Source organism: Plectropomus leopardus, chromosome 16, assembly GCF_026936395.1.
Source record: "Plectropomus leopardus strain MGB_pleo_1.0 chromosome 16, ASM2693639v1, whole genome shotgun sequence".
NCBI classification, from domain to species: domain Eukaryota; kingdom Metazoa; phylum Chordata; class Actinopteri; order Perciformes; family Serranidae; genus Plectropomus; species Plectropomus leopardus.
Window position 1 is genome coordinate 27,516,362 of NC_142191.1, and position 15,682 is coordinate 27,532,043.

Here is a 15,682-nt window from a genome sequence, read left to right on the forward strand (position 1 = left end):
GGAATCAGCGATTTAATTGGTAGTAATTTTCATCTAATCACCGCCACCCTCAGCATATTGTCACCTACATAGATACTTAGTGAAGTCATTAAAAAGAAAATGATGTAAAATTATTTCATTGCAGTTTCAGCTGAGGTAGTCAAACATTAAGTGAGAGAAGCAATAACAGTTTTATGCTACCCAATTAAAAAAAAAAACAATCTATTTGGCGTTGCCCTCTAACTCTTTAGTTGCTAAAGGCATCACTAGTTATTTGATAAGAAATCGGGAACATGTTTGAGATTGAGAAATACATTTTTAGAAAGAACAGATAAAAGAATGCATTCATTGGCCAATTATATGACAGCCTGACTGAAACTTTGGCCCTGGAAATGCCACACTGACCCTGTTTAGTTTCCCTTATGCTTTGTGTTTCCGATATTTTCTCCAATAAAACCATTAGCAGTGTTCAGTAACATCATGAATTGATGACATGAATAATATGTTTGTATAAATATGAGTGGGGGTTGTGGGGTTGTATGCGGTCCATAGTCAGTGTATTACATACAGCAGATGTTGGTCGGCGCGGCCCCAGTTTGGAGAAAGGCAGAAATCAGTGTCTGACAATATTGTAAAACTGAAAATATTCTAAACTTTAACAAATACTGATTTTATTGGTGGCTAAAATGTGTTTTGTTGCTGACCCCTCCACAGCAGTACATTGATTAGCTTCAGTGTCATAACTCCTGCCTGCTTCTCCAAAACTAGGAGCACGTCGACTGACACTAACTGTATGTAAAACACTGACAATAAATAAGTACATTATACAACCCCACTTCAGAAGATCTGTCCCTGTAGACTATCCAAAGGTCAGTTTGATCTATCCAACCAATTCGCTGTCTTTCCCTAAATGCATTTTCTAAAAATGCTGACTCACAGGATGTTTTACAGTTAAGCAGATATAATGTGACACGTGCGAGTCAGCTAGTTTCAAAACATGACCTGAGATCAGCCCAGTTTTTATTCTTCTTTTTCTTATTCTCTTCCTCTGCAGGTCATTTATATGGGGGTGGTCCTGTATGCCCCAGCCTTGGCACTCAATGCAGGTAAGAGAAGCTTTTTCTGTTTTCATGTTTGACCACAGGGATTTTCACACTGTTTTGCACAAACAAAAAAACTCCCCAAAGTTACTGTTGGAATTAAATAATGCACATGTTGTAGTTATGTTATGTTAGCCTGGATAAGTGAGTAATGTGTGTGCAGCGTTTGGTCATGCTCGCTCTGTTTACTTGCAGTGACAGGTTTTGACCTGTGGGGGGCAGTGCTGGCCATGGGCTTGGTGTGCACTCTCTATACTGCTCTGGTGAGTCTTTCCAGTATCAACTTCAGAAATGACGATTGACAAAATATTTGTAGACAAACTAGACGTTTGTTTTTATACAACAGAAGTGAAATAAAAGCTAAATAAAGATCAACTTTTTTTTTTACACAAGAAGTAAAACTAAACACAGGTTACATACATATTGTGTATATTGTATATAGTCTTTTTTTGTCATTCTTAGTTATGTATACCTCTGTTGTTTATTGAAGCATTGTACACATATTTATAATTTTATATTTTTAACTTACATACTAGTTTTATACATTGTATTGTATTTAAGGCAAAGTTTTAGATTTTACACACTTTACACACTCAGCACATTATTTATAGTACAATTTTTATATTCATATACTAGTGCCAGTTGTCTCTTACTGTATTATTTTATATTTATATTTTTACACACTTGCATACTTGGCATATTTAAATGTTTTATATATTTACATATAGTGTTTATTGTTTACTATTACTGTATTTCTATTTTTACATTTCTATTATTTTTTTTGTACACTTGGTGCTGGTACTTATTTCTATTCGCTATAATTGTCTATGCTGGCATCAGAGCGACCATAACAAACCACAGTTTTCCCACCAGGGATCAATAAAGTATTTCTGATTTCTGCAACTGGTGATAACAATTACAGAATAACAGCCCTCTCTCCCGAAACAGCCATATGTACTTGATTGGAAAGCCGTTCCATTAATTTTACTAAGTTGTGATGTTTCTTTTTCGCAGATGTCATTTCTTCCATTTGTTCTCAGTACATTAAGTCTCAGATCAATGCACGCCTTTACAGCTCGTTTTTAATGTTGATCATTATGGAATTTAAAGTGAATCCACTGCTCCTCCTCCTCAGGGAGGTCTCAAGGCGGTGATCTGGACAGACGTGTTCCAGACGGTGGTAATGTTCGCCGGTCAGCTGGCGGTCATCGTGGTTGGGGCCAATCAGGCAGGGGGCATAGCAGAGGTGTGGAGGAAAGCGATCAATGGCAGCCGCATTGCTGGACTAGAGTGAGTAGTCCGCATAATTGAAGTTCAGCTGAGTGAAGGTGGATTCAACATTCAGACGTTAATGCTGTTTTCACCGTCATATCTCAGCCTGAACCCAAACCCTCTGGAGCGCCACACCTTCTGGACGCTGGGTGTGGGAGGAGTGTTCCTGATGTTGGCGCTGTACGGGGTCAACCAGGCCCAGGTCCAGAGGTACCTCAGCTCTCGTACGGAGAAAGAGGCCGTCATGTGAGTGCCATCAACTCACAACATTCTGGGATAACCCAAAACGGTTGTGTTTTTGATCATGTTATTGTTAAGTAGAGTTACACAAAACAAAAAATGACATTGATTGCTTTTGGGGTTTTTTTTTATGATGTGAATTGCGATATAAAAAAATATAGGACTTTTCACAGGATGACTTGACACACATATACACATCCCCAGAAATAATTAAACAGGAATTAAATGTGATGATAATTTCCTTTTAATTAATCCTTTTTTTTTAAAGATGATAACATGCTAACCTTGATAACATGTACTTTAGCATTCCATATTTGTTTACTGCGATATCTGAGGGAATACCCAAAAAAAACCCAAATTAAAGGAATACTTCATCCCCCAAATGATGATTTTTATATCAATTACTCACCCAGTTTTGTTGAATTTGTATAGAAAACTTTGTTTTTCTCACATGCCTCCACGGTGAACAAAGAATCCAAAATCTGAGAAAAGACGAATTGTAGTAAATGGGGGCCATGTTTCACAACAGCACGAAAGTATCTGTTTTCAAACTCTCACTCCACTCATGCAGTATAATCCAAGTCTCACTTATCCAGTCGTATTCTCAGTACTTCACAAGCACGTGCATTTTTACTAAAAAAACCCCATACTACTAAAACCCTTCCGCACAAACTACAAGTGGCGTTTCTGAGACCGTTTTCTCCATTTTTGGATTCTTCGTTCACCGGGTAGACGTATGGGAAAAAACAAAAATTTCAGCCCAAATTAAATGAACGAGGGCGAGTTATTGATACACAAATGATCATTTGGGGAGTGAAGTATTCCTTTAAGTGAAAAACACTTAAGTAGGACCACAGCAAACTTGAGTATTCAACAGTACTTATATGGTTAATTTCCTTTTAAACATTACTTTTCATGTCCACATTACTTTTTTTTATAATGTCAGTCATCTTGTCTCCTCTGATGATGACAGTGTTTTTGTTTTGTTCTTTCAGGTCCTGCTACGTAGTTTTCCCGTGCCAGCAGATAGTCTTGTCTTTAGGTTGTCTGATGGGTCTGGTGATGTTTGCTCGTTATGGAGAGGACAGTCCTCTGGACAAGGGCTACGTCAAAACTAACGACCAGGTGAACATTAATTTGCCTTCACAGTTCCCCAAAATGATGAATATAGAGTGTTTCTCGTACTGTTTTAGCTCCGGAGGGACATCCTAATGTTTAGTTGCTTTGTGCAGATGGTGCTGTACTTTGTGATGGACGTGTTCAAAGATCTGCCGGGGCTCGCAGGACTGTTTGTGGCCTGTCTCTTCAGTGGAGCTCTCAGGTAAATGACCCAAGGGGACAGATTTGGAAGAAAAGGATTCTCCACAATGTTTTTGTGCTGTTTTGTTTACTTCACTTCCCACAGTTTCTGAACTTCTCTGTGGCTTTTCACAGCATGTTTTTTAGTAGATCTGAGCAGTTTATTATCTTTGGCTTCATTATAGTCGGCCCTTAAATAACCAAACTTGGCAAAAACATGCCTGATTGACAGAGAGATGATTATTTTATGTGCCGAGTATCAAAGCTGCTTTCCATTAAATTAATGTTTTATTATTAGTTTGATGGCCTTACAATAAATTTCCTCTTTTTTTAGCCTGTTTTATGATCTTGGCATGCATGTAGGTAATCCCTGCTCTTGGAAATGCAGAAAGAAGTTAAAAATATTAAGTCATAAATTATTTGTATGTCTTTAAGTAAGCATCCTTTAACGTGTCCTCCTTTTGGTAATTTCATGGGAAATCTCACTGTGTTTCCCAAAAAAATGTGGCCTTTCTCAGTTATAGGAGGTTTCTGGTCTCTACAGTACCCGTGCCCTTAGCTGGATGCCTGCACTGTAAAGACGAGTCTTATAGCATTTTACAAAATCCCAGTCATACTTTTAATCCTGTTTTCTGTTTCCCTCCAGCACCATCTCATCAGCCTTCAACTCCCTGGCAACAGTAACCATGGAGGACCTGATAAAACCCCATTTTCCAAACATGACAGAATCCAAAGCTACACTGCTGTCCAAGGGACTCGGTAATATTAATACGTAATTAATACGTAACATCATGAGCCAAGCATACTATGATTTCAAACAGGAGGTGATGCTCTAATGCTGTTTAATGCTGCTTCTTTTAGTACGTCCTGAACCTACTTAGTGCAGTTTATGACCTGTGCTAACAGTTTACGGGCAGATTTAGCAGGTGTGACCATTAAATATTTCTTTGTCATCGACATGGTCCACAGCTTTGGTCTACGGCCTGGTGTGTCTGGCTATGGCTTACATCGCCTCTATAATGGGATCTGTGCTGCAGGTAAGAGACCGCTGACATGCTCTGATTTACACAGCAAGAAAAGATATATATAATTGGGAAATGAGACATTATAAAATATGTCTAAAAGGAAATGCACAGTAAAAATGTCTCAATGTGTGTTTTAAATTAGTTTGTTTTTTATTTTTATTTTTTTAAATTTGGCATTATTACGCAACAGTGCAGTTAAGTGGCACACACATAATCAGCACCTGAAGAAAAGAGTCAGACAGTTAAAGCCAGCCTCTGTGTCCTTTGTGTCCTCAGGCGGCCTTCAGCATCTTCGGGATGGTGGGTGGTCCTCTGCTGGGCCTCTTCTGTCTGGGAATGTTCTTTCCTTGGGCAAACCCTACTGTGAGTCCTTCATTAATTTTTTTACTTTATTCTCACTCAATTCACTAAATGATAAATGGCGAGAAGCGAGACTGGTATGGTAATAACAGTTTCTTGTGAATTATGTCTCAGAACATTTCACACTGCAGTGACGCACAGTCACAAACGTGTCTACACGTTAAGTTTGAGTCGAGGTTTGAAAATACTTGTCCGTTACCTCCTCAGGGTGCAGTAGTCGGGTTAGTAGCAGGCCTCGCCATGGCCTTCTGGATCGGCATCGGCAGCTTTGTGATGCGCATGTCTAGTTCCACACCATTGCCGCCACCCAACGCCACTGCTCTGCCCCTGTTTGACAACGTGACCTCTACTGTCATGACGACACTGGTCAGCGCCACCACAGCCAAACCAAGGTAACACGGGTCCAAAGAACTAACTCTATATGTGCTTGCTCCATTACTGTCTCTGTAGACGACAGGGGGACTGCAAATGATCAGATTCACAACGATGATCAGAAAAATCTAACGTTGCATTATCTTTCCTCTTCCCCTCTGCTTCAGGCCGACGGGTGTGGAGGCGCTGTACTCGTTGTCCTACATGTGGTACAGTGCTCACAACTCAACCACTGTGGTGGTGGTTGGACTGCTAGTCAGTCTGCTAACAGGTACACACATTTAGACTTGTCGCATCAAAATCAACTTTATCACCAAAAATGAACTTAATACATAAATAAATGAATAAAATAGCCACTGAAAACATTTGCATCACAGTAGGGCTGCAGTTGAATAATCCTTTTTGTGTTGGAAGGTTCCTAACTGAGTGAAATGATCCAGAAGGATCTAAAGCCCCTTTTCGCCTGCAGGAACTTAAAAATTGTGGTGGTGCCTTAAAATCCATGGTGCCTTGGTTTTTTCGACCAAATAAAAGCCTGTGTTTCTGACATGGTATGTCTGTAGCTATTGAGAGAGTAAAGAGCAGGTGGCTGAGATGTGCTGGGTTGAGGAAAGTTACGTCTGGGAACATGGACATTTATAAAACAGCAGTCTACAATGTAAAAAAGAGGTGGGAAAAAAAAGAACTTAATGCAATGCACAAGTTGAAGGAGCTGTTGCATTTCACTTGAGCTGCTCCTTGCATGTTATGTGACAAAGAAATGATTGATTAATTAACATTGCTTATTGGAATATTTTTTTCACATAGGTTATGTATTCAGGCAATTGACCAGAAAAAGACAGAAGCACACTTATTTATTAATGCCACTATTCAATAGGGCTGCTTCTTGAAAGTCAGAGACCCTCAGCAGTTGTTTTTGTCTGTGCAGTGTACTTCTGGGGACATTTTGGTCCCCAGATTTTGCTACAGAGTGAATGCTCTTGAGTTTCATGCTACTCTTTGCGGCTGCAGACTTGCAGGCAGCGGCACAGAGGAAAAAACTTTAATAACTTTAAAATTTGTATAGAAAACCAAGCAAATTATTGAATATTCGTTTTGAGCAGCCAAATTCGAGTCGACTGGAATGATTCTCAGTTGGGCACAGGCCTAGTTTTCAACATATGTGCTGGGTGAGCATCTTTCACTGAAATTAATGGGCACCAATATGTTTGAATACCTTATCAATGCTGTCCCGTTTGTGTATGTGTCAAAATGTTAGGACCTATGAAGGAGAAGGAGCTGACCCCAGGTACGGTGTATCCAGTCCTGGGCACACTGCTCTTCTTCCTGCCGGAGCGCTACAGGGAGAAGCTCTGCTGCGTCACTCCTCTGGCTCGGAAGGTAACGTCGTCTTTACATTTTTACGTGTTTTCCTTGTTTTTTTACCGTAACTTGTGCTTTAAGGAGTGTTTTATCCTTGTCGAGCAGCCCAAAGAAATCAACACACAGCCTTATCTGATGGCCAAGAAAGACAGCAACGGAGCAGCTTACTGCAAAGAGGACACAGTCACAGAGGACAAAGAGGCGGAGAGTGACAGAGCAGAAACAGAGGAGGAAGACTTGGAAACAAGGATCGCTCTGCCCACGTGTCAGCTGACGGCTCATACGGTTCAGGAGACGGCCTTGTGATCTTTTCTCCTTCTACCGATAGCACATACTCACTTTCACCCCCAGCTACTGCACTGTCCAGTTCTTTGGGGGAAAGTGCAGAAAAAGAAAGATCATAGATGTGAAGTCATACCTAAGTACAATGTCCCGAAGATCTACAGCACCAAGTGTGGATGTAGGTGTTTTACAATATCGTAATCAGCTGAATCTGATTACAGAAAAGGTTTATAGACTTCAAAGAGAGTTGTGTGGGTACTGGCTCACACATTTTTCTCAAAAAAAAAAAAAAAAAAAACTGGAAAAACTACTGGAAGTCCACTTCTGCCAGGCTGGAACTGTGCACTGAAAGCCCAAATGGCAGCAGGTAACGGATTAATAAGTCAGTTGATCGCATTTAGTGATAGTGACAACACTTTGGAGCACACACAGGCTTGTCTCTGTCCAGATGTGTTCACATGTACATTACATGTGCAGTTTGAAGTTAACGGAGTGGGTAGCTCTCATGCACAATGAGCTGCTCTGCTGTGACTGGATCCAGTCAGTCTGTTTGACAAAAGAATCAGGTAGTTAATAGATGTAAATGATGTAAACAAGATGTGATATTTTTGTAGAGAAGATGGAGCCATACAATCCCAGATATATGTACGAGAGAATATAATATAAAGAGAAAAGAGAGACAGAACCTGAATGGAAGGCATGGCAGTACTGTGATCGTATAGTGTCTTTACATGGCCTTGGTTTAATACTAATAGTCGCCTTCTAGCTGCTATTATAGATGTCTGAACACTGAGTCCACAAATGCAAACGTGTGTTCAGGTGAGAGCAAAGATGGTGTCTCGTGGTGGCAGTTAAATTCGATGGAGCACAGTAAATCTTGTTTCTACCAATAGTGCTTGAGGAGAGTGTAAACCAGTCAGTGTGCAGAGCTGCTCTGTTCCCTCTCCCCATGGAGCTGCTCTCGCCCCATGCAGAACTGCTCTCTCCCCATGCAGAGCTGCTCTCGCCCCATGCAGAACTGCTCTCTCCCCATGCAGAGCTGCTCTCTCCCCATGCAGAGCTGCTCTCGCTCTATGGAGCTGCTCTCTCCCCATGCAGAGCTGCTCTCGCTCTATGGAGCTGCTCTCTCCCCATGCTCTTGTTTCCACAGAGGAGATTAACATTATCCACAGTTTTTCATTCTTTGAGAACTTGTTTGCATGCCATGTGCAACAACTCCTTGTGAGTCCCCATTGTTAACTCATTCACTACTTCCTATCTAACACCCACTAGTGTAATACACTCATTAGGAAACACTACATATAACATACATTACAGTAAGAGTTTGGACACTCAGATGAAATGGCAGGTGGTAGATATATGTGATTGGATATGATTTTGAACTCTGTTCTGTTCTCTTAGAGCTTCTGGAATAGATGTTAAAATGATTGATCGAGACAAAAAAAAGATGTCTCGTTTAAAGAGTCCATCAGCATCTTTCTAGTTGCTGTTAATGCAGCGTGTCATCTGTTACTGCTCTGCCAATATATGTGTCATGTGATAACTGCATAAAGGCTTTTGGAGACAATAGAGGTAGTTGAATTAATCTGGATCAGGATTCTGTGTTTAGGTATTTAGTGTAATTGCCAATACACTACAGAGACCAATATGTTGCCTAGTTGTTTTCTGGATAAAATCTATAGCCATCAAAACTCATGTTTCTGTTTTTTGAAGTACACAGTTTGTGTAGTTTTCTTCTGTGTTCACAGTCACAGAAGTTGTATGTCGGCCACAAAAAAGCCCCATGAAGCTCTAAAGTGCCTCACTGACTGAATGTTCTCTGGTGAGCGGGGGGTTAACATGGGATGCTCTGGTTTTCATTAGCTTTGTATGTTTTACCCACGTGTCTACACATGTTTAACTCTGCTCCTGTCTGATATGACTGCCACCACTGCTCTGAAGCACACAGAGAAGCCAGCTTGGACTCTGAGATGGACCTACCTTAGTTCCATTAGGCAGTAAATTTATATTTTGGAAGGTAAATATGATTAAGTCATCTCTGGTAATTTTGTATTTTGAACATCATTGTGTCTTTTTTTCAGATTAGATTCAGATTATTGTAAGTGCCAGTATGTGATTGATTTGCTTAACAGTGTGTCACTATTGTCATGTTTTTTGGAATCACAGAATTCTTGACCATCACCATTTTAAGCATTTGAAGTCCTCCATTGTCGTTGCGTAAGAGGAGAGGTGTTTTGTAAGTGTTTGTGTGTGCGGTGTTTAAAGTACTGTTTGTGCTCTTGACAGTGGACCGCATGGCCATGTGACTTACTGTTCAGCTTGCAACGGCCAAACATGTTTCCAAAGAGTTTTCTATAGATTACGGAGAGTCTACATGAAATAACTTAATACAACCGACATCTCATTTAAACGGTCAGCCAGTGGCGTTGCTCTATCAGCATGTGCTGTCTCAGTTGCCTTACATTTCCCTGTTTAAATGAGTTCGCTGGAGTTGTATTCAAAGTCCATGCCAGACAATCAAGGTGACCCAGTTTAGCATCAGGAAAGAAGCAGCTTAGCATGTCTCATTTATTTGCAAAGGATTACGGACTCTCCAAAAGCACTAGACCCCCCCCCCCTCATTTGATGGATTGTTTGAGCCCTTTTTTAAACCCCGAGTTACAGGAGCAACATGTTTGTACCATCCGAAATACCTCGATTTATCCAAAGCATATAGAATATGAATTTCTTTCATTTTTTTTTTAATTTCATTTTACCAGCAGAATATATATTTGAGATCATTTGTATATTTTTGTAAAGCCACATTTCACAAGTCAAAATGTGGAATTTCTATATGCAAGAACCATAAAATGCGTCCTCTTTTGGCAAGTGTCGGCACTATTGGGAACGTAGCAGTCCACACTGCAACATGATGGCATCGAAATATAAGATGAGCATCCTTCGCCTTAGAAAACATTCTAAACGGGGAATGTTTTTCATGCTACATCCCATATGCTGGCCTCCGCAGTCGCGTTTCAAGACATTTTAATGGTTCCCAGTTTTTTAATTACTTTTCAATGACGTGTGACAATGTGTACTTTATTTATGATTGCATAGTATTGAATCCTTTTCCTTCATACCTGAAATTACTTGAAGTGTGTGCCTGTAATTTTACCGTTATGATACACAGATACGCCCCCTTTCTAATGCGAGGGAGCTTAATTCAAGTGCTGACATATTGTTGTCAAAGATGTCCGTTATAAACCCAGTCTGGGTGGAGCACTGTGATACTAACAAAGACACCTGATAAAGCACAATGATGTAGGACTCTGTAGTGATGCTGTCGTCACAATTATCTCACTGACGTCCTCACTTGGTGTAAAGCAGCTAAAGTAGAGTGTTTTTCATTAGTGGCCTTTTTAACAGTGAATCTGTTTGGACTGCACAGTTACACAGTTAAGAATACAGTTTGTGAAAGAATAGCACGGCACTTAGTAATTTCCAGCAATGATAAATATTGTTGTAAACAATATTTATCACATTTGTCCTCCCATCCACAAGAATTCTTCCTGGTTATGCATTCCAAAAATATCCCACAAGCACTGAAGTCGAGACGACTCCTCTGCTTTGGCTGTGCCTTCATTTTGTGGTAATGTTTTTTTTTTCCTTCTGTATCCTGATGTAGTTTTCAGAAATAATCCAGGATATTACAAAGAATCAGGGGCAGAGCCAAAAGTAAAAATTGGGGAGGGTGCAGCCTGAATCCAAGGGGGGGTCGAGGGGCACTCTTCCTCTGGTAAAAAATGTTTTCCCCCATTTAAGGCAGCTATATGCATTATTTTTCAAGCTATTTGAGATAGTAAATTGCCAAAATATATGTTCATAATCTATGAAAAACACAATAGTTGTCCAGAAAAACCAATTCTGAAAAGCATTGCAAAACTAATGCCACATTAAAGAGGGAAAAAAATTGACTTTACAATTTTTTGAAATGGAATATAATATTAAGTGTGTTTTTCTTTTCTGTATAATTACCGGGAAAAAAAAATACATATATGCTTTTTGCCTTAAAATGAGCCATTTTTGTCTCAGCCACTGTAGGGTAGCAACCCCTCCACAACAAGTGTAAAAAAAAAACTTTTTTGTTTTCTTCAGTGATCAATTCAATGATCCCCAAGAGATACGGTATTCTACTAAAATTAATATTAGGCCAACATTTGCTAACTTATATTCGATTTTTTTTCCCAGAGAGTCCCATAGATTCAGGGCTTTGGGGGAAAAAAACAAACAGCGCTGGACCTCCAGGAGCCCCCCCTCTGCTCCGCCCCTGCCAGGAATATGAATTGGTTCTCAGACTGTCCAGAAGTGGACAAACCCCAGATTTCTGAATGAATAAGTGAATCACACAGATCTAATCACCCGTACTCCTGTCAAAGACTTAACTCTTTAAATGGCAAAGAAGAATCTGTGTCGCCTGCTATGTTGGGGAGAAACTGCCCAGCTGATGGAGAGAGTATGAAACACAAAACTGGTGCATGCACCATTAATTCAGTGAAAAGCTGAACTGACTGCATTTTAATGTCGACATGTTTCACTGTTGTTTGGATGTATGACTATTAGATTTATAATGTATGATGTACTTGAATGGAGATGATATTAAAAAATAATGACAAATAAATACTTTTGTGCATTGACTTTATAGTAAAAAATGTGTTTTATCCCCTCCTAGTGGTGATGTATGTCATTGTTTCTTTTTACAACAAATATGTGATCAGAGGTCCCTGATGTGGTTTGCTCTCTGGAGATCTGAACAGTTTCTGTCAGCTAGTGTGCACAATTTCTAGAATCCTATTAAGTAAGAAGAATATGAACCTTCAGTGTTCATAGAATTAAAGGGAATAATAAAATAAACATCAACAAACATGCCAAACAGAGAAAGGTATGAAAAAGTAAAAAGTGCAAAAACAAAATGGGAACACAAAATGTGTACAAAAATAAAGCAAATGAAAGTGATAAAACAGCCTGATCTTGACAGACAGTCAAAGTACTAAATAAATAGTTTTAGAAAATTTCAGACTAAATGCAATAGAAGACAATACTGATAATATTTTAAAAAATATAAGAAGACATCAGTGGGAATAAAATAAAGAAATAACATGATGACAGAGATAGATGAATAAGTAAATACATTAAAAAAAACATGATGGTAGAAAGATGGTAAGAACAGGACATCAGAAGTATAAAAAACAGATGACTAGAGTAAGAGCAGCAGAATGAACAAAGGAAGAGAGGTTAAAAAAGAAAGAAAGGTGAATGTCATTATTCCATATACAATAGTTATGAGGTGAGAAGTTGCTTTGTAGATGACAGTACATGACAAGAAGGCCTTCTAATTAAAAGTAAAGCCATCTACAAATCGGAAACTAACTTCATCGTCGCCATGTTTCCCCGCTAGTTAACGCCCACAATCTTCCAATTAACCAATCACAGCCCCCCCTCGAAAAAAAAAGGCGCGCAGGTGAAACCAACCTGCAGGAGTGTGTGTGAAACCTCGGCTGTTGTCGGTCACTAATGGAGAGATGCCAAATGTATTCTTAGCATTAGAGCGCGTTATAAAGCCCGCGTGGTTATAGTGCGCGCGCACAGTGCCTCCTGAGGATGAGGATGAGGATGAGGATTTCCCTGTTGGATCTTTTTTTCAGTGTTGAAAGAGTTAAAGGAGACGCAGCAGAGCCCGCCCTGTGACGGTGTGACTGACCGGTCAGCAGAACCGTGAGTCCGAGCTGAAGCCTTTATGTTGTGTATGATTTCCTGTCACTCAACTGCGAATATAGACGATATTTTCTATTTTTAATTGTTGGTTAGTTTTGTTTGGGTCAGCGGGGGATCCCGCAGCGGATTGTGGAGTTGTGTATGCTCGTGGTGGTTGAAACTGGACTGGGATTGAATTTTGTTGGGTTGTTGGGAAAACAAAAAACGGATTCTTTGGACTGAACTTTTGAGCTTGTGGGACGGTTGTTCACGCGCACAGAGTAGATTGCATTTTTGCTGGTTGAATACAGCTGTTAAACTGAACTGAACAGCACTGAGCTGTGGTCTATATTTAAATACATTTTATTTTATTTTATTTTTTGTTTTTTAATATTTTATTTTATTGTATTTTGTTTTGTTTTATTTTTATTTTGTTGCATTGCTTGTTTTTCTTGATATATATTTCAGTATCTGCTGTTGGCTTTATTGTTTTGTAGCCTGTGCTTTGACAGAACAATTTTCTTTCTATTTTATTGGCTATTATTTGACCCTGCTTTATTTAACCCATTTAATCCTGAGCAAATTGGCTTTGTTCCATTCAAAAACAAGGATGGAAAAATGCAATGACCAGCTTGGAAAGAAATGTCTCACAAATTGCAAGAAATAAGTAAAAGGCAACAAAGAAAAGGACCTGAAAATTTGTTTTTTTTAAACAGGGTGCACAATTATTTTAAAAAAATATAAAAAATGGGGAAACATACATGTATAATTATTATAATTAGATTATTTTTTATTTAATTAGATTTAAAATAGATACACTAATAAATGTGAATAAATGTTTGTGTGTGTGTGTGTGTGTGTGCGTGTGCGTGTGCATGTGTATATATGGTATGATGAGACAATCCTGAAATCCTAGAAATGGTCTCAAGTCCAGTAAATGTCCTAAAATCCAAGAAATATGCTAGAATCCTATATGTCCTAAAATACTACAAACAAATCCTTTCGTGAAAAACCCATTTGCTCTAATTCATCAAGAATTTTCTCTGGTATTTTTTTGGTTCTTCAGTCACCTCAGAGGCATTTGAGAAAACATAAGTTTCCTCCACAAATTCAGTGTAACTCGGGGTAAATGATTAATTCATAAATGGTCATTTTGTGGGTGAAGTATTTCTTTAACTGAGGCTCAGGAGGAGGAGGGAGGTAGTTTGTGTTATTAGAAACTTAACGCTCTTGCCATTTAGTGAACGAGAAAAAGTGAAGAAACAATGTTTCAGTTTGTTCAAATGTTAAACCAAGCTTAATCTTACATGGCCAACATTGAGAAATCTCACAGTTAAGTATAATTTCATCTCAGACTGATAAAAATGATTCATAACAGCCTCTCTCCCCTTGCTCTTTTACCCTCATTTTCAGTCATTGTTCCCCTCCTTTGTTCTCCTTTTCTTTTCTATATTTCTCCACTTCTCATTTCTCTGCTCTTCCCCTCTTCCTCTTCATCCTTCTCCTTCAGCGATCCTCCTCCTCCTCGCTGTCATCCTCTGTCTTGACTTCACTTGTTCCAGCCGAGGCCCGGCCAAAGCAGTGGGAGTGTGGCCTCAGAGCGCTCCATAAATCCAGCCTGTAATCAGCGTGTACCGGCCATAATGAGCAGGAGATAGTGAAAATATGCTGATTATCTCTCAACATGAGGGGATGAGGGGGCAGACAGTTTGGATATATGCTCTTTCTTGAAGCTGTTCCAGTGGCATAAATAGCTGTCTTTACATGGAAGCATGGGAAATAACACATGCATGTACTTTAAAGGCAGGTAGAGATGCTCCCTTGGGTGCACCTGCAACCATTGTGGGTTCTGATATAATGTATGACTGAAGCAATGACGCACGCATAATAACTTCTCTGATAAACCGGAACTGATGTAAATAATGGAGTATTTAATTCAAAGTATATACAGGATTCTTACAGCCATGAAATTCCTGTAAAAGTTATGAAACTAGAAAAACTTTTTTCCAGGCCTGGAAATGGTTTGGATTTTATACAAAGTTTTCAATATGACTTGTTTTGGCTATTTTTTTTCCCAAATTATGTTCATAAAATGTTACATTACCATAACAAAAGTTAAAACTAGTGCTACATTGCATAATGTTGACCGGATCTTCGGTTTTCTATACCCCCAAAAAGGGGCGTGGCCATGACATTTTGTGAAGTACCCCTTTGAACTAGTGTGATGTGTTGACATATACAGCAGGAATCCCTAACCTGCAAGTAAAATTAAAATGCGCCAGCAGTTTGCTTATCTGCAAACGCCTGGTAAGTGTGTGTTTATAGGCCTACCTGTTTAAAACTACTTAAATAAGTCAGTCAGCTGAAATTTTATGGAAAAGTTTTGAAAATTCATCAGTAAAAATGTGTGGGAAGCCTGCGAATATTTAAAGAATGGGGCGTTATAAATGACATATACTACACAAATACATCACATGCATCACATCAATGGTGCGTTCTGTTCCTCTGTGGCATGTTGAGCGGGCTGAATTTAATTTAGCGTAATTCATTAAAAGAAAACATCGGCAGGAGTTGAAACTGAAGTGACGTTCCAGTGCTGATGGGCGCTTAAATTGTTGAGGTGGAAGTGATTAATCAGGCCTCAAGTGTTGAAGCTGACAA

At 39.3% G+C, this 15,682-nt stretch overlaps 1 protein-coding gene across 6 annotated transcripts in view; it reads left to right on the forward strand.

Moving 5' to 3' along the window:
• slc5a6a (solute carrier family 5 member 6a) overlaps positions 1 to 11,964 on the forward strand; it is a 28,963-nt gene extending 16,999 nt beyond the window's left edge. For all 6 annotated transcript variants that reach the window (XM_088089437.1, XM_088089439.1, XM_042503343.2 and 3 more), the window contains 13 exons: positions 1,034 to 1,085; positions 1,275 to 1,342; positions 2,215 to 2,369; positions 2,457 to 2,597; positions 3,587 to 3,716; positions 3,824 to 3,912; positions 4,537 to 4,649; positions 4,860 to 4,927; positions 5,192 to 5,278; positions 5,483 to 5,667; positions 5,815 to 5,918; positions 6,906 to 7,027; positions 7,115 to 11,964. In XM_088089437.1, coding sequence (XP_087945563.1) covers positions 1,034 to 1,085; positions 1,275 to 1,342; positions 2,215 to 2,369; positions 2,457 to 2,597; positions 3,587 to 3,716; positions 3,824 to 3,912; positions 4,537 to 4,649; positions 4,860 to 4,927; positions 5,192 to 5,278; positions 5,483 to 5,667; positions 5,815 to 5,918; positions 6,906 to 7,027; positions 7,115 to 7,315 — 1,515 coding nt within the window. In that variant the 3' untranslated portion in view covers positions 7,316 to 11,964. The remainder of the gene's footprint in view (positions 1 to 1,033; positions 1,086 to 1,274; positions 1,343 to 2,214; positions 2,370 to 2,456; positions 2,598 to 3,586; positions 3,717 to 3,823; positions 3,913 to 4,536; positions 4,650 to 4,859; positions 4,928 to 5,191; positions 5,279 to 5,482; positions 5,668 to 5,814; positions 5,919 to 6,905; positions 7,028 to 7,114) is intronic.
• Positions 11,965 to 15,682: the final 3,718 nt, after the last annotated feature.